We start from the raw sequence: 24,853 nt of genomic DNA, 5'->3' as shown, positions 1-24,853 counted from the left end.
CAGGGTGACACAGGTGCACCTTCCATCCCCTCCTCTCGCGGCCGCGGGCTGTCTGTCTGTGTGATCATTGATGTCACACAGGCAGGCACAGCCGAGCAGCCACCTCCCCCTCCTCTCTGTTTATGTGTAAACAGGGGGAGGGGATCTGCTGAGCATGTGCCACTGCGCCGCGCTGATCTGAGGTACTGAATGGGGGGGTCTGCACTGAATGGGGGCTATACTGAGGAAGGGGGGCTGCACTGAAGAGGGGGGCTACACTAAAGGGGGGCTGCACTAAAGGGGGCTGCACTAAAGGGGGGCTGCACTGAAGAGGGAGGCTACACTAAAGGGGGGCTGCACTGAATGGGGGCTGCACTGAATGGGGGGCTGCACTGAAGAGGGGGGCTGCACTAAAGGGGGCTACACTAAAGGGGGGGCTGCACTGAATGGGGGGCTTCACTGAAGAGGGGGGCTGCACTGAAGAGGGGAGCTGCAATGAACGGGGGGCTACACTGAAGAAGGGGGCTGCACTGAATGGGGGGCTACAGTGAACAGGGGGCTACACTGAAGAAGGGGGCTGCACTGAAGAAGGGGGCTGCACTGAATGGGGGGCTACGGTGAAGAGGAGGGCTGCACTGAACAGGGGGCTACACTGAAGAAGGGGGCTACACTGAAGAAGGGGGCTGCACTGAATGGGGGGCAACAGTGAAGAGGGGGGCTGCACTGAATGGGGGGCTACAGTGAAGAGGGGGGCTGCACTGAATGGGGGCTACAGTGAAGAGGAGGGCTACACTGAACGGGGGCTACACTGAAGAGGGGGGCTGCACTGAACGGGGGGCTACACTAAAGAGGGGGGCTGCACTGAAGAGGGGGGCTGCACTGAATGGGGGGGCTACACTGGAGAGGGAGTCTGCACTGAATGGGGACTACACTAAAGGGGGGGTTTGCACTGAAGGGGGGGTCTGTGTAAAATGCAGGGGGTCCAGAGCTGCAGGGTGTTGTGTAATGTAAAGGGGTCCAGAGGATCAGGGTGTTGTGTAATGTAAAGGGGCCCAGAGGCGAAGGGGCTGTGTAATGTAAAGGGGCCCAGAGGTGCAGGGGGCTGTGTAATGTAAAGGGGCCAAGAGGCGAAGGGGGCTGTGTAATGTAAAGGGGTCCAGAGGTGCAGGGAGCTGTGTAATGTAAAGGGGCCCAGAGATGCAGGGTGTTGTGTAATGTAAAGGGGTCCAGAGGTACAGGGTCTTGTGTAATGTACAGGGGTCCAGGGGGGTCCAGAGGTGCAGGGTGTTGTGTAATGTAAAGGGGTCCAGAGGTGCAGGGTGTTGTGTAATGTAAAGGGATCCAGAGCTGCAGGAGGATGTGTAATGTAAAGGGGTCCAGAGATGCAGGGTGCTATGTAATGTAAAGGGGTCCAGAGGTTCAGGGTGCTATGCAATGTAAAGGGGTCCAGGAGGGCAGGGTGCTATATAATGTAAAGGGGTCCCCAGGTGCAGGATGCTGTGTAATATAAAGGGGTCCAGAGGTGCAGGGTGCTGTGTAATGTAAAGGGGTCCAGAGCTGCAGGATGATGTGTAATGTAAAGGTGTCCAGAGATGCAGGGTGCTATGTAATGTAAAGGGGTCCAGAGGTTCAGGGTGCTATGCAATGTAAAGGGGTCCAGGAGGGCAGGGTGCTATATAATGTAAAGGGGTCCCCAGGTGCAGGATGCTGTGTAATATAAAGGGGTCCAGAGGTGCAGGGTGCTGTGTAATGTAAAGGGGTCCAGAGATGCAGGGTGCTGTGTAATGTAAAGGGGTCTAGAGGTTCAGGGTGCTATGTAATGTAAAGGGGTCCCGAGGTGCAGGGTGCTGTGTAATGTAAAGGGGTCCAGAGGTGCAGGGTGCTATGTAATGTAAAGAGGTCCAGAAGGGCAGGGTGCTATGTAATCTAAAGGGGCCCAGAGATGCATGGTGCTGTGTAATGTAAAGGGGTCCAGAGGTGCAGTTGTGGAGAGGGGGTAGGCAGTAGTGACAAAGAGAAATTGAAGGATGCAGGGGGCACAGTGGGGTATTTGCTAGTATAGGTAGGCTGCTAGTATAGGTAGGCCTAAGCCCCCAGCCTTTCTAGTTTTGCCTAGTTTCGTGAAGGTGCTTCTAGCTTTTTTACCCTCCCAGAGATATCTGGATAACATTGATTGTAGTGTTGTAAAGAACTTTTTGTTTACTGGTATTGGGACAGAACGAAATATATATATTAGTTGAGGTAGTATTTGCATTTTGAACACCGCCAGGCGGCCGGACCACGATAAGATAGGTTTACTCAAGGTGAGAAGTCCTGTCCTTTTTTTTTTTATAAGTCCTGTCCTTAACTTGGTTTCCAGTGGAAGATAATTAGCTTTAAAAAGGTGTTCCGGGGGAAAGGTGAGTGTTATCCCTAGATATGAGATGCCTGAGTCTTTCCATATAAAAGGGTATTTATTCTGGATATATCTTTTCTCCTGCATGGAGGTTCCTAGGTCAAGGACATAGGACTTGGAATTGTTTACCTTATAGTATGAAATTTTGCAATATTGTTCCAAGAGATTTGTAGCGTGTGTTAAAGATGTTGCTGGTTTAGTAAGCATTAAAATTACATCTATTCGCAAAGAGGCTAATGACATGTTTGCGGTTATTTATACAAAAAACATGAATATCAGGATCTTGTCTAAGGCTTGAAGCCAGGGGTTTTATTAGCATGTTAAATATCAACGGTGATAATGGACAACCCCGTCGAGTGCCATTTGTGATTCTAAAGGGTTTTGACAGCATACCTGGGGTGTATACTCTAGCCGATAGGGGGGGGGGGGGGGGGGGTGGAGAGCTAATATAGCTGAAAGTATATGACCTTTAAAGCCAAATCTTGGCAGTACTCTGGATAGATATACCCAGTGAATGCTGTCGAAAGCCTTCTCTGCATCCAAAGCTAGGAGCAGAGAAGGCGTTCGCTGTTTCCTTGCTAAACTAATAATATTGATAACTCGCCTCGTAGCATCCGAAGTCTGTCTGCCTTTTGTAAATCCTTATTGATCAGGATCTATTACTGTGGGTAGTATTGTCATCATTCTTAATGCTAATATTTTAGCGTATAATTTCAAATTATTATTTAATAATGAAATAGGCCTGAAGTTTTGAGGCACATCTGGAGTTTTACCAGGTTTAGGCAGGGTTACAATAATTGCTTCCAGTCAATCCATCGGGACCAGAGGATTTGTTGTTTGGTAGAATATCAATAGCTTTAAGTATTTCAGGAATTGTAAAAGGCGAGTTTAGTTCATCCAATTGATTAGGAGCTAAATTGGGAATATCCACTTTTGTTAGAAAATTTTCTATATTGGCCATAGAAGGTTGTGGAGTTAATTTATCATTTGCTAAATTGTATAGGGATTCACAGTATTCGCTAAAAGAGTCAGCAATTTTTTGTGGGTCTAGCTGTTTATTCTTGGTCTTGGGATTGATCAAATAAGGAATTTTGGTTTTGAAGTGCAGTCCCCATAATCTACGCACCAAGGCTTTCCCTGCCTTGTTACTGGTAGAGTAAAAGGACAGCTTTAGCCTTCTTTTTTTTTGTTCAAATTTGTGTAGTAAGATGAGCCTGAGTTCATGTCTCAAGTTCACTAGTTTAGTATGGAGGGATGATGTAGATTTTGTTTTGTTTTGATCTTCTAAGGATCTAATTTCATTCAGTAGCTCATCTATCTGCCGCTGCCTCTGTCTCTTTATCTTGGCACCTTGTAGAATGAATATACCGCGAATGAATGCCTTGTGGGCATTACATACTGTAAATGTCGTAACTTCAGGGGTAGAGTTGATCTGGAAAAACTCAAAGAGATGGTCCTTCTGGCAAGATTTTTTTAGTTGGGTTTTGAATTATTTGAGCGTTAGATCACAACAAGTAGGCAGTATTAGTAGGGTTTTCCTCTCCAATTGTGACAAGGAAAGAAGCATGGTCTGACCATGTTATTGAGTTGATTTTAGTGTGGCAGATTTTTTTGGAGGAGCCACCTATTTGACAGATACAGATCAATTCTACTGTATGAACGATGCCTATGGGAGTAGAAGGAATAGTCTCTTTCATTGGCGTGTCTGCAATGCCAGACATCATAGAGATCATTGGCTCTTAGAAAATTAAGTAGGGATAAGGATTTCCTAGAGGGGGTAGCAGTAGAGTCAATTTCCGGATCAGAGGTGATATCGAAGTCCCCACAAAGTAGTAATGCTCCTTGCTGGGCTTTTCTTATTTTTTTCATTAAACTGTTTAGGAAGCTAATCTGGACGTGTATTAGGAACATACACAGTGACCAAAGTATAGTGGGTGTTATTAATGTCACATATTAATATTATGAAACGACCGTTGGGATCAGAGATTTCCTGTTGCAGTTGAAAAGAGATTGAGTCTCTAATTGCGATCATAACTCCTCTTTTTCCCTTGTGCGTTGGAATTAAAGTAGTGCTGGAATCCTTTAAATGTGCATTTGGGAGGAGTGTCCTTATGGAAATGTGTCTCCTGGACACATAATATGTCACAGTGCGAGGTCTGGGCTTCTTTTCATAAGGAAAATCTCTTAGCTGGGTGGTTAAGCCCGTGGGCATTGATTGTTAGGATGTTAACTGGCATAGTTCCTATATAGTGGTTCGTTTAATAGTAGAAGTCGCTTGTACTTACATGCGGTCGCTTCCTGGAATACTATTTGTGGGAAGTAATGCTGATAGTCCAAGTAGAAGAGTTCCGCTGGTGCACTTGTTAGAATATTAAAACATTTTAAATGGTTTGGGTCTTTTGAGAATGATTGACTTGTTTATGTATATCATTATATATTCTAGATATGGATATATATATTTTTACATATATTTATGTAAAAGTCTCTTTGAAGCTTCATATGCATTTCATGGAAAAGCAGTTCTATGTACATATGACATATCGCTGTAATTTAGAGTGAGTTGACCATTCACCTCCCCCATTGTAAGAGATGAGGTTACATTATTGTCCAAAGACACAGAGTTTCAGTATGATACAAGTTATTTCTTTATATTACAGTATTTCCTGATTAGGATTATCATTATGTACATTGAATTTTAAACGTATATAATCTATCTACAGATATATGTAGTATTTGGTTTAGAAGATAGGAAACTTGTATTGTATAAGTTAAATGGTTTAATACATGGCAGTTTTGCCATCCCAATAGAATGTTTTGATTAGAGACAGTTTTATATTTCAACATCCTGTTGGATGAGGTGGGAGGGAATTTGCTCATTCAGAATTCGCGGGCTTTTCCTGTGGTACAACAGAGCTCAGGGAAAATGTTAAAACATCCTTAATTGGGAAAAGGGTGGGGGTTTAGTTGTAGGAGTAGTAAAATACAGACAGGCTGTTTCTAGAGAGCAGGCTTGGACTCCGGCAGACACAAGGAGAGATTGGAGGAAGCTGACAAACCTTCTCACACACACACACAAAGATACATTTATACAATCTTCATTTTAAGAATAAGAAACTTATTGATGCTATTTTATATTCTACATTTTGACACTGTTTTTGTAAGATTTTGCTATTTTTATTATTAAATCAATTTTGGTGTTTTTACACGAGAACTGAACGGATTTTCTTGGAACTTTCCTCATCAATATGAATTATTGAAATATAGTTATTAATACAGTAATAACTGAATTTCTACAGCACTCTCTTTTGATAGCTGGTCTGATAAGATGAAAGTTAAAGTTCCTGGGTGGGAAGATGGTGCTGACAGTTCCTGAGGGAATAACAAGGAGGGAAGAAAACAACATAAACAACAAACGGGAGGAGATTTAGGTGTTGTGGCGAGGTTGCCAATCTGCTGGCAGCCTGTTCTGGCTGCTAGTAGCAGGTGATGAGGATGGTTCATTAGGGAGGATCTTCCATGCCTTTAGAAGTTGGAATCCTTTATTAGGTGAAGAGATCACATGATTAGTCCCTTCCCTGGATACGATCAACTTGGTTGGGAACCCCCATTTATAGCTGATGCTGTGATTCCGTAACACTTTAGTGATATTGTTCAGGTTTTTGCAGAGCTGCAAGGTATGCTGTGAAAGATCCGCATAGAACTGGAGGTCAGAAAACTCTGTGGCGCGGTGTTCCCCCTTCCCCCTTTATTTGTATTAAGCGGTCTTTGGTCTGATAGAAATGCATATGAAATAGAACATCCATGGGAACATGGTCTGGTATGAAGGTAGGCTTTGGGATGCAGTGTATTCTATCAATAGAAATCGCTATAGGGGAGAGATTTGGCATGAGAGTGGATAGCATTTTTGTGAGATGTAAGACATTAAAACCAATCTCCAGCTAATACTTTATAGTCAGTTAAAGCTAACTGTTTTTATTTTCCTTTTTCGATAAAGGTTTTACATAAATAAAACATGATCGTTGTAAGCAGCCCTGCTAATGTTCTGTCCCATCCCTGTAACTGATTCTGCTGGGGAGCTTGTTCTTTTGAAAAACAACAGCCTTACTGGCTGGATCACCAGGTGAAAATGGAACAAAGAAATCCTAAAAAGAAAATGAATGCAACTATCACATCTAAGAATGGTAGATGGAAAACGGAATAAAGAATATTTAAAATAATAATTATAGGCCACGATGATGTGGAATCATGCCGAGACATAAATGAGCTGTAAGGCGATTAAGTCTCCTGCATAGGATTACTGATGTGGCAAAGAAAGAAATATAAAAAAAAGAAAGAAAGAAAGAAAAAAAAAAAGAATGGTAGGCTGCAAGATAATACATGTTTGCTTTTGGTTTTATGCCCATCCCGAATAGCTAATAAAGGCTTAACCGGTCGCTAAGGATGAGCCGAACACCCCCCTGTTCGGTTCGCACCAGAACCTGCGAACAGACCTAAACTTCGTGTGAACTTTAGAACCCTATTAAAGTCTATGGGACTCAAACGTTCAAAATCTAAAGTGCTAAATGTAAAGGCTAATATGCAAGTTACTGTCCTAAAAAGTGTTTGGGGACCTGGGTCCTGCCCCAAGGGACATGGATCAATGCAAAAAAAGTTTTAAAAACTGCCTTCAGGTCTGATATGGATATTAACCGGTTCTTGACCAGCGCGTGCCGATGTATGTCAGCAGAATGGCACGGGCAGGCATATTGGCGTACAGGTACGTTCAATCTTCAATGCTGCCCTGGCATCGCGAGCGCTCTGCCGGCGGCACGCTAGCGTGCCGGTTGGGACCCCCGTGAGTCCGATCACGAGTCCCGCGGACTCGATTGCCACGGGTATACCCGCGATCATCTCACGGGATGGCTGAATGGAGAAATGCCGTTGTAAACAGCATTTCTCCATTCTGCCTAGCAACTAGTGACGCTGATCTCTGCTCCATGTGATTGGAGCAGAGATCAATGTTCACTAAATGAAAGCCCAACCCCCCACAGTTAGTAACACACCCCTAGGAACACTTAACCCCTACACTGCCACCCACTGGTTAACCCCTTCACTGCCAGTGTCATTTACACAGGAATCACTGCATTTATATAGCAGTGATTGCTGTATAACTGACAATGGTCCCAAAATGTCCGATGTGTCCGCCATGTGTGTTTGTCTTATTTAACTATTTCTTACACTTTCTTTGTGAAATGGTAGGCCCTTACCATTTTAAACGGGGGGGGGGCGGGATCTGGGGGTCCCCTTGTTTAAGGGGGCTTCCAGATTATGATAAGCCCCCGCCTGCAGACCCCCACAACCACCGGCCAGGGTTGTGGGGATGAGGCCCTTGTCCCCATCAACATGGGGACATGGTGCTTTGAGGGGTCACAGACCCCCAAAGCATCCTCCCAATGTTGAGGGCATGTGGCCTGGTATGGTTCAGGAGGGGGAGCGCTCTCTCATCCCTACCCTCTGTTCCTGCAGCCTGCCAGGTTGCGTGCTCAGATAAGGGGTCTGGTATGGATTTTTAGGGGGACCCCATGTCAATTTTTTTTTTAATTTGACGCAGGGTTTACCCTTAATATCCATACCAGACCTGAAGGGCCTGGTAATTGAATTTAGGGGAACCTCACGTTTTTTTTTTTAAAATCAATGAATGAATTGTTGGCTCCTTAACCACTTTCAGACCGGACCATTTTGCTGGTAAATGACCAGAGGTCTTTTTACACTTTGGCACTGCGCTGCTTTAACTGGTAATTACGCGGTCATGCAATGTTGTACCCAAACAAAATTTGCGTCCTTTTCTTCCCACAAATAGAGCTTTCTTTTGATGGTATTTGATTGCCTCTGCGATTTTTATTTTTTGCGATATAAACGTAAAAAGACCGCAAATTTTGAAAAAAAATGATATTTTCTACTTTTTGTTATTAGAAAAATCCAATAAACTCAATTTTAGTCATACATTTAGGCCAAAATGTATTCAGCCACATGTCTTTGGTAAAAAAAAAGTCAATAATTGTATATTTATTGGTTTGCGCAAAAGTTGTCACATCTACAAACTAAGGTACGTTTTCTGGAATTTACGCAGCTTTTAGTTTACGACTGCCTATCTCATTTCTTGAGGTGCTAAAATGGCAGGGCAGTACAAAACCCCCCCAAATGACCCCATTTTGGAAAGTAGACCCCCTAAGGAAATTGATAAGAGGCATGTTGAGCCCATTGAATATTTTATTTTTTTGCCTCAAGCGATTGAATAATGACAAAAAAAAAAATTTTTTTTTTTTTTACACAAAGTTGTCACTAAATGATATATTGCTCACACATGCTATGGGCGTATGTGAAATGACACCCCAAAATAAATTCTGCTGCTTCTCCTGAGTACGGGGATACCACATATGTGGGACTTTTTGGGAGCCTAGCCGCGTACGGGGCCCCGAAAACCAAGCACCGCCTTCAGGCTTTCTAAGGGCGTAAATTTTTGAGTTCACTTCTCACTACCTATTACAGTTTTGAAGGCCATAAAATGCCAAGATGGCACAAAACCCCCACAAATGACCCCATTTTAGAAAGTAGACACCCCAAGCTATTTGCTGAGAGGCATGTTGAGTCCATGGAATATTTTATATTTTGCCACAAGTTGCGGGAAAATTACAAACTTTTTTTTTTTTTTTTTTTTTTTCACAAAGTTGTCACTAAATGATATATTGCTCACGCATGCCATGGGCATATGTGAAATGACACCCCAAAATAAATTCTGCTGCTTCTCCTGAGTATGGGGATACCACATATGTGGGACTTTTTGGGAGCCTAGCCGCGTACGGGGCCCCGAAAACCAAGCACCGCCTTCAGGCTTTCTAAGGGCGTTACAGTTTTGAAGGCCATAAAATGCCAAGATGGCACAAACCCCCCCCAAATGACCCCATTTTGGAAAGTAGACACCCCTAAATTTAGGGGTACACTAGTGAGACTAGGTAATGGCGGGTGCCCTGAAACTATAAAAAAATAACTAACCAACCAGCGTCACCTGTAACAGTTATATGGTGATCACTGGTGAAAGGGTTAACTAGGGGGCAATCGGGGGGCTTTATGCGGTAGTATATGGGGGTCCCTGGCGCTATAAAAAGCTGCAGCGAACCTAAATACCTACCTGCCTAACTAGCGTCACCTGTGACACTAATACAGCGATCAGAAAAACGATCGCTTATTAGGCTGGGTTCACACTGGAGCGATGCGGGAACGCCACGAATGCGCGGCGGGTTCCCGCATCGCATGCCTCCCGGCGGCAGTTCACACTGCCCTATGCGAACTGCTGGGAGTGTCAGTGAAATGTTACTGACACCCCCAGATCAGTTCGCATATCGCAGTGCGATCTGCAAACTCGGATCGCATGGTGTGAACACCCATGCGATCCGATTCTGCTGCGGGCCAAAAAAAGGGTCCCGTGCGAATTTGCGGCGGGTGCGGCGGGTGCGGCGGGTGTGGCGGGTGCGGCGGGTGCGGCGAATGGCTGAACTCGAATCGCACAGAGATCGGATGTGATTTGCACTGCAGTGCGGTGCGAATCACATTCGTTCTCATAAACCGCTGCAATGTGAACCCAGCCTTAGTGACACTGGCGACGGGGGGTGATCACGGGGTTAAACCTTTATTGGGGGGGTTAGGGGGGTACATTAGAACTAAAGGGGGCTAACTCTAACTGCCCTAACAGTTATTACAGTCACAAATGACACCAATGCAAAAAAAAAAAAAAAAAAAAAAAAAATGACATTGGTGTCACTGTGACTGGGGGGCAGGGGTAATTGGGGGGGTGATCGGGGGGTAAAGGGGGGGTGTGAGTGTGCCTGGCATGTTCTACTGTGTGTGTAGAGTGTTGGTGCAACTTACTGATCCGCTCTCCTCCGTGTCGGAACGAAAAATACCGACACGGAGGAGAGAATACATCACTTCCTCTCCTGTGTTTACATTACAGGAGAGGAAGTGATGTCACCGGGGATTTCTATTCGTCGGGAGCGATCGCGAGGGGGTGGCCATGAATGAATGGCCGTCCCCTCGTCCGGGATCGCTCCCGTACGAAAACCGACCGCCGCAGGCACCGGGCGGGGGCCCGATCGGGCCCCCGACCCGCGGGAGGCAAGGGACGTACATGTATGTCCTTATGCCTGCCCGTGCCATTGCACCGACGTACATCGGCGTGCGGCGGTCGGCAACTGGTTAATACAGAGAACACTCATTGAGTGTTCTCTGTATTACAGGAGCCGACAATTCAAAGTGATTTTAAAAGACTTTTATTCCTTGCGAAATGACACTTTGTGCAGGGACAGTTCTAAGCATGGGAAACAAGCGCCCCTTCACAGGCATACTATAGACACCCCCAGGTACGAAATTTAAAGGAATATTACACTTTTATTGTTTAACTTTAACCACTTGCTTACTGGGCACTTAAACACCCTTCCTGACCAGACCAATTTTCAGCTTTTGGTGCTCTCACACTTTGAATGACAATTACTCAGTCATGCAACACTATATCCAAATGAATTTTGTGTCCTTTTTTTCCCACAAATAGAGCTTTCTTTTGGTGGTATTTGATCACCTCTGGGGTTTTTATTTTTTGCGCTATAAATGAAAAAAGACCGAAAATTTTGAAAAAAAACGCATATTTCTTTGTTTCTGTGATAAAATTTTGCAAATTATAATTTTTTTTTCATAAATTTTGGCCACAATTTATACTGCTACATATCTTTGGTAAAAATAATCCAAATTAGTGGATATTATTTGGTCTTTGTGAAAGTTAGAGAGTCTACAAGCTGTGGTGCAAATCATAAAAAATTGATCACACCTGATGTACTGGTGGCCTATCTCATTTCTTGCGACCCAAACAAGTCAGGAAAGTACAAATACCCCCCAAATGACCCCTTTTTTGAAAGTAGACATTCCAAGGTATTTACTAAGATGCATGGTGAGGTTTTTGATGTTGTCATCTTTTCCCCACAATTCTTTGCAAAATGAAGATTTTTTTTTTTTCTCACAAAATTTTCAATGTAATAGGTTATTTCTCTCACATGGCATGTGTATACCACAAATGACACCCCAAAATACGTTCTGCTACTCCTTCTGAGTATTACGATACCAAATGTGTGAGACTTTTACACAGCCTGGCCACATACAGAGGCCCAATATTGAAATAGCACCATCAGGCGTTCTAGGAGCATAAATTACACATTTCATTTCTCAACCACCTATTACATTTTTGAAGGCCCTGGAGCACCAGGACAATGGAAATGCCCACAAAGTGACCCCATTTTGGAAAGCTAACACCCCAACATATAATCTATGAGGCATATTGAGTCGTTTGAATGGTTCATTTTTTTTCCAGAAGTTTTGGGAAAATGTGGAAAAAAAATGAAAACGCATTTTTTTTACGCAAAGTTGTCCATTTATAAGATATTTCCAACACATAGCATGTACATAGCAAAAATGACACCCCAAAATACGTTCTACTACTCCTCCTAAGTATAACGATACCAAATGTGTGAGACTTTTACACAGCCTGGCCACATACAGAGGCCCAATATTGAAATAGCACCATCAGGCGTTCTAGGAGCATAAATTACACATCTTATTTCTCAACCACCTATTACAGTTTTGAAGGCCCTGGAGCACCAGGACAATGGAAATGCCCACAAAGTGACCCCATTTTGGAAAGCTAACACCCCAACGTATAATCTATGAGGCATATTGAGTCGTTTGAATGGTTCATTTTTTTTCCAGAAGTTTTGGGAAACTGTGGAAAAAAAATGAAAACGCATTTTTTTTATGCAAAGTTGTCCATTTATAAGATATTTCCAACACATAGCATGTACATAGCAAAAATGACACCCCAAAATACGTTCTACTACTCCTCCTGAGTATAACGATACCAAATGTGTGAGACTTTTACACAGCCTGGCTACATACAGAGGCCCAATATTGAAATAGCACCATCAGGCGTTCTAGGAGCATACATTACACATCTTATTTCTCAACCACCTATTACAGTTTTGAAGGCCCTGGAGCACCAGGACAATGGAAATGCCCACAAAGTGACCCCATTTTGGAAAGCTAACACCCCAATGTATAATCTATGAGGCATATTGAGTCTTTTGAATGGTTTATTTTTTTCCAGAAGTTTCGGGAAAATGTGGAAAAAAATTAAAACGCATTTTTTTTTACACAAAGTTGTCCATTTATAAGATATTTCCAACACATAGCATGTACATAGCAAAAATGACACCCCAAAATATGTTCTGCTACTCCTCCTGAGTATGGCAATACCAAATGTGTGAGACTTTTACACAGCTTGGCCACATACAGAGGCCCAACATGCAAGGAACACCATCAGGTGTTCCAGGGACACATAGCATGCACATACCAAGAATTACACCCCAAAATACATTCTGCTGAGAAAAGAGTAAACAAAAGATTACCTGTGGTTTTAGCAGCGCAGTTGTCCACAGGATGATAGCACTGGTCCAGGCAGCAGGCAGGGACTTGGTCAGCAAAAGTGAACACAATTTTCCAGGCAACAGGCAGGTATACTGTCCATAGTCAATATTGGCAGCAGGCAGGGATACTGTCCATATACAGTCCAAGGTCAGTGCAGGCAGAGATCGTCAGCATTGCCAAAATATTGGTCCTGGTAGTAGGCAGGAACATGGTCCATCCATGTGGTGTGGTCAGTTCATGCGACAGGCAGAGGCATGATGGTATAGGTCCTACAGGCAGCAGGCAGAAGTAGGGCCTTGTTCAGGACAGAATGGGGATAGGGGTAGAGGCTTCTCCCACCCAAATCTCTTTGAAGCCTCCGAGTCTCCAGACCCTAATCTAGGAATGAGAAAACAAAGGAAATTGTCTTCTTCATCCAAAAAAACTATTCTGGAGCCCCTCACATATGTGAGACCCCTGTTATGAATCCCCCTAGTCCACTGAGAGGGTACAAGATCAGTCCAAGAGGCAGGCAAAAGGCATGGTCAAACAGTCCAGGGTCAGTTCCAGATCAGGCAGAGGTATGTACAGAATCAGTAGGCAGAAGCGTGGTCGAATAACAGTCCAGGGTCAGTTCCAGATCAGGCAGAGGCATAAACAGAATCAGTAGGCCGAAGCGTGGTCGAATAACAAGCCAGGGTCAGTTACAGAGCAAGCAGAGGCATAAGGGGTTTGAAGGTAAATGGCAGGAAGTGAGGGTTATGGTTACCATACTTCACTAATAATTCACTGAAGTATGGTAACGGCGGAAACAGTCACCTATGCAGAGGCCTGGTTGGGCCTGGTTGGGCACAATGATAAGTGGTGTCTCTTCTCAATCCTCGTTTGCTGCACACCCGACATTTTTTCTGATGTCTTTGGCCTGTTGGTCTGGGAGGGATTTTATCAGGAAAGTGGCGTTCAGAGAGTCTGCTAATTACATCGGATCGAATGTTTTGTGGTGGGCCGTTGGGGTATATAAGGGCAGTGGTGATTTCCTCCTGGTAGCCAAGGAAGGGTATGGGTCTTTCTGTGGATTTATGATAAATTACATACGTGTTGTATATGGCCAAATTAAAGAAATAAATTGAAATTTTTTTATACCACTTGTATGTTCTTCTCGTGGCAAGGTAGGGTTCGAGCATCTGGTCGTTCAAGTTGACACCCCCCATGAACATGTTGTACTCATGGATACAAGTGGGTTTTTGTATTGGGCCATCCCTCCTGGTGATCTCAACAAAAGTGCTGTTGTGGATCGAAGAAAGCATGTACACATCCCTTCTGTCCCTCCACTTCACAGCCAAAATTTCCTCGTTCCGTAAACTCGCTGCTTCGCCTTTTCTTAGCCTTTTGTTGACGAGGCTTTGAGGAAAGCCCTTCCGGTTCATTCTTACGGTGCCACATGCTGGAGTTTGCTTTCTATGGAGGTTGCGGAACAGGGGTAAACTTGTATAAAAATTATCCACATAAAGATGGTAGCCTTTCTCCAGGAGTGGGTTTATGAGTTCCCAAACAACTTTCCCACTCGATCCGATGTATTCGGGGCAATTAGGGGGATGTAGCTGGGTGTCCTTCCCTTCGTATACCATGAAGGAATATGTATACCCTGTGGCTCGGTCACACAATTTATACATCTTCACCCCATAGCGGGCCCTTTTGGAGGGAATAAATAGCTTTAGGCCCAGCCTGCCAGAAAATTTGATCAGGGACTCATCCACACATATGTGTTGGTCTGGGGTAAACAACTGGGGGAAGATCTCAGAAAAATAATTTATTAGCGGCCGAATTTTGTAAAGTTTATCAAAATTTGGGTCATTCCGGGGAAGGCACTGGGTATTGTCGTTAAAGTGTAGGAATCTCATTATCATTAGATATCTGGTCCGGGACATTATTGAGGAAAAGATGGGCATGTGATAGATGGGTTGGGATGACCAATATGCACATATTTCATTTTTATTGTTTAGTCCCATACAAAATGTGCGGCCCAAAAAAAATTTAAACTCCTTCACTGTTAGGGCTCTCCACTTGTAGGGGCGGGCATAAGAGGACGTTGGGTTGCTTTCAATAAATTGTTGAGCGTATAGGTTGGACTGGACCACAATGGATTCAAGCATGTCCTCTGTAAAAATTAGGTGGAAAAAGTCCATCAGGGAAAAATTGTGTGTCCACCTGGACTCCTGGGTTGGCAGTGAAAGGGGGAACGTTAGCTTCTCCTGAGTTAGGAGGAAGCCACAAGGGGTTCTGGAGGGAATAGGGAAGGCTGGCATGGGACCTAACCCTTTGGGGCCAAGTTGACACCCCACTGGTACGTAGCCTTTGCCGCGGTACTGTGGTGCCGGTGGATGGCACTGGGTTGCCGGTGGATGGCTCTGCGGTGCTGGTGGATGGTACCGCCTCCTCACCAGTGCGCCTTCGTCTGATGGGCGGACTATCATCTTCCTCCTCTGAGGCTGTCATGGTACCGCTGCTGAGGACAGGCTCGTAGTCCACGTCAGAGTCACAATCTGAATATGAGGAGGAATCCGAAGGGGAAACCTCCCTGTTGCTCTCGTCGGCTGCAAGAATATCATATGCCTCCTCAGCTGAATATAATCTTTGTGACATTTTTATTGATCACAAATGGCACTGACAGGTGACGCTGATCTGGCAGATGACACTGACAGGTGACGCTGATCTGGCAGATGACACTGACAGGTGACGTTGATGTGGCAGGTGACACTGACAGCACTGATCACAGGTGACACTGACGTGGCAGGTGGCACTGACGACACGTGGCACTGACAACATGTGGCACTGACGACACGTGGCACTGACAAATGGGACTGGAGGCAGATGGGGCTGACAGATGGGGCTGACAGATGGGGCTGACAGATGTCGCTCACAGATGTTGCTGACAGATGTCGCTGGCAGATGTCGCTGACAGATGTCGCTGGCAGATGTCACTGGCAGATGTCGCTGACAGATGTCGCTGGCAGATGTCGCTGACAGATGGCACTAGGGCTGGCACTGGCAGATGGCACTGGCAGATGGTGCTGGCTATTTGCTCTGGCTAATTGCTCTGGCAAATGGGGCTGGCAGATGGCACTGCGGCTGGCAGATGGCACTGGTGCTGGCAGGTGGCACTGGCAGGTGGCACTGGCACTGGCAGGTGGCACTGGCACTGGCGGCACTGGCACTGACGGCACTGGGGCTGACGGCACTGGGGCTGATGGATGGCGCTGGCAGGTGGCACTGGCGCTGACAGGTGGCACTGGCACTGGCAGGTGGCACTGGCACGTGGCACTGGCGGCACTGGCGCTGGCGGCACTGGGGCTGACGGCACTGGGGCTGACAGATGGCACTGGCGCTGGCAGGTGGCACTGGTGCTGGCAGGCGGCACTGGCACTGGCGGCACTGGCACTGGCAGCACTGGCGGCACTGGGGCTGACGGCACTGGGGCTGATGGATGGCACTGGCAGGTGGCACTTTCACTAACAGGTGGCACTGGCGCTGGCAGGTGGCACTGGCACTACTGGCAGATGGCACTGGGCTGACAGATGGCACTGGGCTGACAGATGGCACTGGCACTGGGGCTGACAGATGGCACTGGGGCTGACAGTTGGCACTGGGGCTGACAGTGTTAGTCATAGTATACAATATATCACTCACAGATCCTCTCTCTCCTCACACGCTGTCTCTGTGTGAGGAGGAAGAGACACGGCAATGGGAGATGATCTCATATGTTTACATTTGAGATCATCTCCTATTGGCAGCTGCGATCGCGCTGTGAACGGCTGCTTTGATTGGCCGTTCACGGCGATCTATGTTTGCCTGTCTCCAGGAGACACGGCGAATACAAAACTTCCGCGATGAGCGCCCCCAGCGGCACGCATTGCGGAAGTAAACACAAGGACGTCCAGGGACGACCGCTCGAAGGAACCCGCCTGCTCTACGGCCGTCATTCGGCTATAGGGCGGGCGGGAGGTGGTTAGTCATTATTAAAATCACTGCTCCTGAAAAAACGGCAGTTTTTAAAACTTTTTTTTGCATTGATCCATGTCCCCTGGGGCAGGACCCAGGTCCCCAAACACTTTTTAGGACAGTAACTTGCATATTAGCACTTTAGATTTCTCCCATAGACTTGTACAGGGTGTTCCGGCTTTTCGAATTTGCCGTGAACAGCCCAAATTGTTCACTGTTCGCTGAACAGGCGAACAGGCAATATTCGAATCGAACATGAGTTCGACTCGAACTCGAAGCTCATCCCTACCGGTCGCATACTTTATAGCTCAGGTTTCTGGTCTGGTAAATAAAATAATAATATTAGGTGCCTACATTCTTCACTGTCTCTTGCAAACCACCAAGGCCATGGTTATTAACAGCAAAGTGATACTTTAACAGGAAAGAAAAAAACAAGGTTGTTTATATTTTTAAGGATATATTTATACCGTTGTTGCCATTTATACAAAGAATTTGATATGACATAATTTAATGCTGGCTGTTTATATACATTTTGGTTATTGCTTATTTTTGTGAGCATTTATTCTAGCAGTGCTTTGCTGCAGTTAAAGAGGGGCTCCAGCCTGGGCAAAAAAAATGTAAAAAGTAATATAGGGACACTTACCTGTCCAGGGATCCAGCAATGTCAGCACCCCGAGCCACTTGTCCAGGGATCCAGAGATGTCAGCACCCCGAGCCTATTCTTCAATCCACTTCAGTGCAGGCATGTTTACTAATGGAAATTGCCAGTGAAGCTGGTTTCCTACTGCGCATGGGCGAGCTGCGCTGGGCTTTCTGAATGGTCCCGCCATCTTCTGGGACCTGTGCGTGTCCCAGAAGTCAGCGGAGGGAAGAAGGAGGAGCAGGACGTAGTCAGAGATCTTAAGATCTTACCCAGAAGTGAGTGTAGGTATTCTTATTTAGATATCTGCTTTTTATGGTACATAAGTATGAGCCCTCTTATTTTATATATAGCGATAAACTATAAGCAACTGTTCTAAAAATGTTTTACTATGTATCCTGTTGGCAAATTGGGAAATAAAGGTTTTAACATTTTAGATACATCTTTAGATATATTTTTTCCTTGCAGTTTTTCATAGTATACACAAAAGGTCAGTTCACCATGGCAAAACAAACAACATACAACATCCTATAACAAGACAGGTTTCATCATCATATTTGATCACAGAAAACAGATGGTTGTGTAACACCCTCGACCCATAGGTAGGTGCTAGTAAGGTATTTTTGCTAGGTTATCGAGCACAGGCAAATTTAAGCAGGCCTATGCTGCATGCTAGGCCTGTCTGTTTTGATCCGGGGGCTGAGAGTGATCAGAGTAGCTGTGAGCGTTACCACCTGTGCTCTAGCTCTGAGGCGCATCCCCTCTTTCCAGGGAGAAGGTTCTGGAAAAGGTGCTGGGTCTAGAACTGGAGTGGCAGTCAGGGTGTTTATGAGCCATGACCAATCCCCATCGAGATTGGCAGGGAGCGGGCCTCATATATAAGCTGAGGTGATTCTCCGCAGGCGACAGAGTTGGCTGGGTGAAGTGAGGAATAGCATGTTAGTCAGTTGCAGGAGGCCAACCCAATCTGGGGGGAAAGATGATCGCAGGAGAGGCCCGGGGAGAGCTGTGAAGGGAATATTGCCTCTACGCAGTCATTGGCAATGTCTCTGCCACCACACGGTGGGATGGCAGGGAACTCCTGGAGAAGAAGGGCAGGTGAAACTGGCAGTACACATGGTCCAGTCAAAGTTCCTCATCAAGGACTTAGGGCTGTTGGAAGTTCAGTGAGTGTTACCACAGTGGTGCTGGAGGTGCCAAGGGCTGGAAGTGCCAAGGAGTCTGTGAAGGGAACTCTGCTAGTACACGGTCACTAGTGGAGTTTTCATCAATATACACGGTGGATGATGGGGAGTCCTGGATCAGAAAAGAGACTGTGGGGATCTGTGTCAAGTCGATGTAGCTTGCGGGCTCATGATTTGCACGTTGGGCTGGCTGGGAACAGTAGTCCATATATCCTAGAAGATATGCTTTTATCCCACTGGGCCTCTGTGCAGGAGGAACCAAGGAGGAACCAAGTGTACAGGAGGAAACAAGTTATGTGCAGGAGGTCAAAGGGATCCAAGAACATTACTTTTACATGGTCATTAGTTAGTCTCTGCCCCCACAAGGTCGGATGGTTAGAGAACCCTTATGCCCCATACACACGGTTGGACATTCTGACCAGAAAATCCGTCAGATTTTTTCCGACGGATTTTGCTTGAAACTTGTCTTGCATACACATGGTCGCACAAAGTTGTCGGAAAATCCGATCGTTTGGAACGAGGCGACATTATACACGTACGACAGGACTACGTAGAGGCCAGTGGCTAATTGCTTTCATCTCCAAATTTTTTCTGAGCATGAGTGGCACTTTGTGCGTCGGAATTCTCGACACACGATCAGATTTTGTTGTCGGAAAATTTTAGATCCAGCTCTCAAAAATTTTAGATCCATATCTCAGCCCACACACGATCGGATTTTCCGACAACATAATCCAATCAGACTTTTTCCGTCGGAATTTCCAACCGTGTGTGTGGGGCATGAGATGGAATAGTCTATGGGAGTTGAGCCACAGGATGAGCAACAGTGTGCATGGAGAAGCAGGAGGAAACTAATGCTAAATCCTATATGCACCATTATATCTTCTGGCTCTAACTTTATTCAAAGTGTACTAAAATCTTTAAATATGATGGAAAATACTTATCCTATGGGCATCCCCTATTCCAATCCCTATCCGAGTTGTACCCCCCCAATAAAACAAAAAATACAAATCCCGCAAAAAAATGTTTATATTCTCTGGAAAGAGTGTATGAAGTCTGGCAGTGGGGGCATTGGCTGGATTGTTTGTTACTAGCTGAAACACCATGACTACAGTTGGTGTGAGGTATTGCTGCTATTGTACATTGCAATTTAAATTTCAATAAGCCCAAATACCTTATTACTAAAGACAACATTTTTTTAGTTTTGAGTGGACAGTGGAGAGGGGATAGAATACCTGTTTTTCATCACTGTCTATGTCCCCAATAGGGAGATTCAGCTTTTTCAGCTAGATTCTCTATTTGTCCTGTTTTTCTGACCTGCAGAGAGTGAAAGTGAAAGAAAAATCTCAAACTTTGGGCTCTCACCAACACAGGCATAGAGGGGGAAATTCTCCTACGTGACCCTTGTGACAACCAGAGATTCCCTCACTTTGGAGGAATTTCCCTCTCACTTCCTGTTGTGGCTATGGGTTAGTAGGTGAAGGGAAATCTCTCTAATAGAACACAGATGGCAAAAAAAAAAAACTGACAGGGATTATAATCCTTGCTCTTTCAAAAATGAATAAAAAGGTTTTCCTTTACTTCTACTATAACTGTAAAAGTAACACTAAAGTAGAACTTAAGGCATTTTTTTTAGTTTTGAACAGAGAGGAAAGGAATTAGTACCCCTTGCATTTTTCTTGCTGTCAGGGTCCCCATTGGGGAGATTCACTCTATTTGTCCTGTTTACTGTTGTCACTGAAGGTGAAAGAAAATGCATCATTTTGGGATGTCACCTGAACAGTAATAGAGGGGAAATCTTCCAATGGGAACACTAGTTCTGGTAACACCCGTGACAACCAGATGCCCTCATATTGGTGACGCTTTCTGTTTTAGCTTTAAATTTACATAATGGTAACACACTGCATTTTTAAAGTGCTAATCTGTTGTTACTTGCACCTAATTAGTCTGTTTCTGTTTTTAGATCCATATTTTGTCAATGCTGTGGAATGGAAAGATCATGTGTATTTTATCTTCAGGGAGACAGCAGCAGAATTCAACTACCTTGAGAAGGTATATTTTATTGTACTGTATAAAGCTACAATGGTGTTCGTGTGCTCTGAAAATTAGACTTTTTTCGCGTTACTAGTTTTCTATCCTACTGTTTTCCTACTACTGTAAATTCATTCTACCAAACCTTTGGTTTGAGAGTGGTAAACTGGAGGAAGCTACTTCTTAATCTTCAATTTGCGCAACACTTGCATTACTGTTAACATGAGGGAGTCTGTTGATCTGTTCTTATTTTGATATCCCTGTATGGGTAAACAGAGAACAAAAAACACAACAACAAATAGCAGCACAGGTCACAGTATGGGAAACACAGAACACAATGCAAGTACATCAAATAGTCCTTTGAGTAAATGAAGCTCCTTGTGAGAATATATAGTCTATGTAGCAGGACAGTCTTGTGTGGGTAGTTGAAGCCACTCCAATATGTAAGAGAGAAAAAGACAGCAACAGGCGCCTCTTAGTAAGACTGTTAACATTTAATAGCAAGTTAGCATTAAAAGACTCACATGTAAAGACATGATTGTCCAGTGCAGGAGAGTCCAGTATTTGCCATGAGTAAGGATGAGCCGAACACCCCCCTGTTCGGTTCGCACCAGAACCTGCGAACAGACCTAAACTTCGTGTGAACTTTAGAACCCTATTAAAGTCTATGGGACTCGAACGTTCAAAATCTAAAGTGCTAATTTTAAAGGCTAATATGCAAGTTACTGTCCTAAAAAGTGTTTGGGGACCTGGGTCCTGCCCCAGGGGACATTGATCAATGCAAAAAAAGTTTTAAAAACTGCAGTTTTTTCAGGAGCAGTGATTTTAATAATGATTAAAGTTAAACAATAAAAATGTAATATTCCTTTAAATTTCGTACCTGGGTGTTGTCTATAGTATGCCATGTTTCCCATGCTTATAACTGTCCCTGCACAAAATGTAATTTCCCAAGGAAAAAAAGTCTTTTAAAATCACTTTGAATTGTCGGCTCCCGTAATACAGAGAACACTCAATGAGTGTTCTCTGTATTACGGGAGCTGACAATTCATTTATTGATAAAAAAAAAGCGTGGGGTTCCCCTAAATTCAATTACCAGGCCCTTCAGGTCTGGTATGGATATTAAGGGGAACCCCGTGTCAAAGCATCCTCCCAATGTTGAGGGCATGTGACCTGGTACGGTTCAGGAGGGAGGGCCGCTCTCTCACCCCCCCCCTCTTTTCCTGCGGCCTACCACGTTGTGTTCTCGGATAAAGGGGCTGGTATGGATTTTTAGGGGGAACCCCACATCAATTTTTTTTTAAATTTGACACAGGGTTCCCTTTAATATCCATACCAGACCTGAAGGGCCTGGTAATTGAATTCAGGGGAACCCCACGCTTTTTTTTTTTAATCAATGAATGAATTGTCGGCTCCTTAATACAGAGAACACTCATTGAGTGTTCTCTGTATTACAGGAGCCGACAATTCAAAGTGATTTTAAAAGACTTTTATTGATTGTGAAATGACACTTTGTGCAGGGACAGTTCTAAGCACGGGAAACAAGTGCCCCTTCACAGGCATACTATAGACACCCCCAGGTACGAACTTTAAAGGAATATTACACTTTTATTGTTTAACTTTAATCATTATTAAAATCACTGCTCCTGAAAAAACTGCAGTTTTTAAAACTTTTATTTGCATTGCTCAATGTCCCCTGGGGCAGGACCCAGGTCCCCAAACACTTTTTAGGACAGTAACTTGCATATTAGCCTTTAAAATTAGCACTTTAGATTTCTCCCATAGACTTGTACAGGGTGTTCCGGCTTTTTGAATTTTTATTTACTGAAGAAATGGCGGCATCCACCAGAGGTGTACCCCACTTCTTCTTGAATTTCTCTTCCATAGGATACAAGAGGCGAAACCTTTTTAGAGGCAAATATATCCTGTCAGGATGATCCCAATCTGCATAGATCATCTGTTCTAACAACGGATGCACAGGAAATGCCTGGGAACCCTGCTGAGGTCGAAGAGAAACCAAAGTAGAACAGGAGGGTCCAGTTTCCTGGCCTGGGGGTAATTTAAACCCAGCTTGAACCATCTCTGTCAGAGAATGGACAAATAATTTTTGGGAATGGGAGGCCAAGAATGGCTCGTCCGAGCTAGTCTCTCCCGTTGAAGAGTCTTCAGCTTCTCTTTCTTCCCGATCCTTTGCGACCAGATCCTCCTCCCACTCTGGGTCTGTGTCCCCTGGCCCTGCCTGGTTATTAGAGTCCTGGTGCTCAGATGACTCACCATCATGATCAGGCTCTGGAGAGGGAGATATGTTACGTTTTCTCCCTGCTTGTGTTACCAAGGCAATCATACCCACTATTTTACCTTTAAGGCCAAATCATCTTTAGTAAAATAAGCCGATGCAGGAGCACCAGTTGTGGCCACAATGCCTGACAAATGCAATGGCTCAGCCAAGCCAGAAGCCGCAGGACCTTCAGGGGAAGCTGGGATAATATCCTCAAGAGCTTGATCTCCTGCTTTTAAAGGAGGTATTCTTAACCCTGTATTGGTCTTGCTCCCTGTTCCTCTTTTCCTGGAAGACATTGCTTACAAGTATGGGAAGACAGCACTCCTTCTGAGCTTCTAAATGTAATCCAGTATACAGCAGCTATTACAGTCTTAATGCTGTCCCCTTTAACCTGATGCAACTGTGTCCAAAAACCTGCAGACTCATGTGCCCAACAAGCTCTATGCCTCCACGCTCACACCAGGTGAACTGATTCAAATTGCGTCATTTGATCCACGTGGAAGGAGTGGTATCCGAACGTATAGTGGCAACAAAATACGGCGCATGCGGGCCTGAAGACCGCCGACCGTACGAGGTGAAAATCACCTCAACGGTGCACGTGTACGACCATACGGCAACAGCACGTGTGCACGTTCGTACAGCACCGGCGTCTCCGTATGCACCAGCGTTTCATCGTTATAAAATACACAGCATGGAGACATTCTGTAACAGCTTTGAAAAGACACAGTAACCGAGGGGAATACAGCAATCCCAGAGGGAATACTCACCAGTCCACGCTGCAGAACCTGAGAAGCCAGGCCCAATCTTTCCCCATCACGGCGGGTAGTGCCTCTGTAGACCTTCAAGGACCGGGTCCCCCATCTTGGGGTCCACACCCTTGGGCCTGTAAGGCACCCTTTGGGTTTATCTTGGGCAAGTTAATGACCAGAATACCACTATCCAAGGGTCCAGCGCCTAAATAGGACACATTAAAAGCAAAACCTCATTCTTGCATCGAGGCTCGGGTACCATTCCTTTAGCTTCGTGCCATCTGAATGGATCCGATTATAACATCCTCACTGGGACGCTCAATTGACGACATTTTTAAGAATTTCACGTTCGTGACCAGCACCTGAAGACACTGGCGAAAAACTGAGGTAATTCCCATATGGGAGGGGTTATATGGGAGGAACCTTCTTGCTATTGGTTGCCAGTGTCCAATCACCTAGAGGTAGCGTATAACCCAGATAGTCATGAATAACTGCTCTGTGTCCCATGATGTATGATAAAGAAATATATATATATATATATATATATATATATATATATATATATATATAATGTATTCAATAATCAAATGTCAATTCGGAAATTAATTAAAAACTACATTAAATAAATATTGCTGAGATTTAATATGGAAAAATGGGGGAAAGGAATGGGGAAAAAAAACATTTTTAATTTTTAAATATTTATATTATTTTATGGGATGTTGTTAATATATGTATTATATTTTATTTTCATATATTATTTTAATAGTAAGACTTGCTAGCTGTTAATCCAATATAAGCTACTAGGATAAGTTGATAAATAGATAAAAGATATTTAAAAAATATTTATCAATAAAAATATTTAAATATTTAAATATTTTAAAATGATGGATAATAAAAAAAATGTAATAGTAGATTCACCTGGACGCATAAGTATCTTTAGAAAAGGTAGAGAATCATAAAATGGGAAGGAGGATGGCAGAAGGGGACGGGGACGGGATTAGGAGAGGGAGGAAAAGAAGGGGGGTAAACAGAGAACAACTAGTGATGGTTATGGAGGTAGTGTTCCTTAAAGGAACAGCCTTGGGATACCAGGTAGTATTGTCCATAACCAATTTGAAT

At 44.5% G+C, this 24,853-nt stretch overlaps 1 protein-coding gene and 1 long non-coding RNA gene across 11 annotated transcripts in view; one reads left to right on the top strand and one right to left on the bottom strand.

The window, feature by feature from the left end:
• The window catches only part of SEMA6B (semaphorin 6B), a 1,482,347-nt gene that overhangs the window by 1,051,865 nt on the left and 405,629 nt on the right, over nt 1-24,853 (top strand). For all 10 annotated transcript variants that reach the window (XM_077475764.1, XM_077475756.1, XM_077475757.1 and 7 more), the window contains one exon: nt 20,640-20,728. In XM_077475764.1, the coding sequence (XP_077331890.1) occupies nt 20,640-20,728 (89 nt within the window). The remainder of the gene's footprint in view (nt 1-20,639; nt 20,729-24,853) is intronic.
• The window catches only part of LOC143974413 (uncharacterized), a 191,371-nt gene that overhangs the window by 43,540 nt on the left and 122,978 nt on the right, over nt 1-24,853 (bottom strand). The window lies entirely within an intron of this gene.

The sequence above is a fragment of the Lithobates pipiens genome, unplaced genomic scaffold, assembly GCF_037356315.1.
Source record: "Lithobates pipiens isolate NorthernLeopardFrog02 unplaced genomic scaffold, aLitPip1_a1.2 Scaffold_13, whole genome shotgun sequence".
NCBI classification, from domain to species: Eukaryota; Metazoa; Chordata; class Amphibia; order Anura; family Ranidae; genus Lithobates; species Lithobates pipiens.
This window is presented reverse-complemented; position numbering and strand designations above follow the sequence as displayed.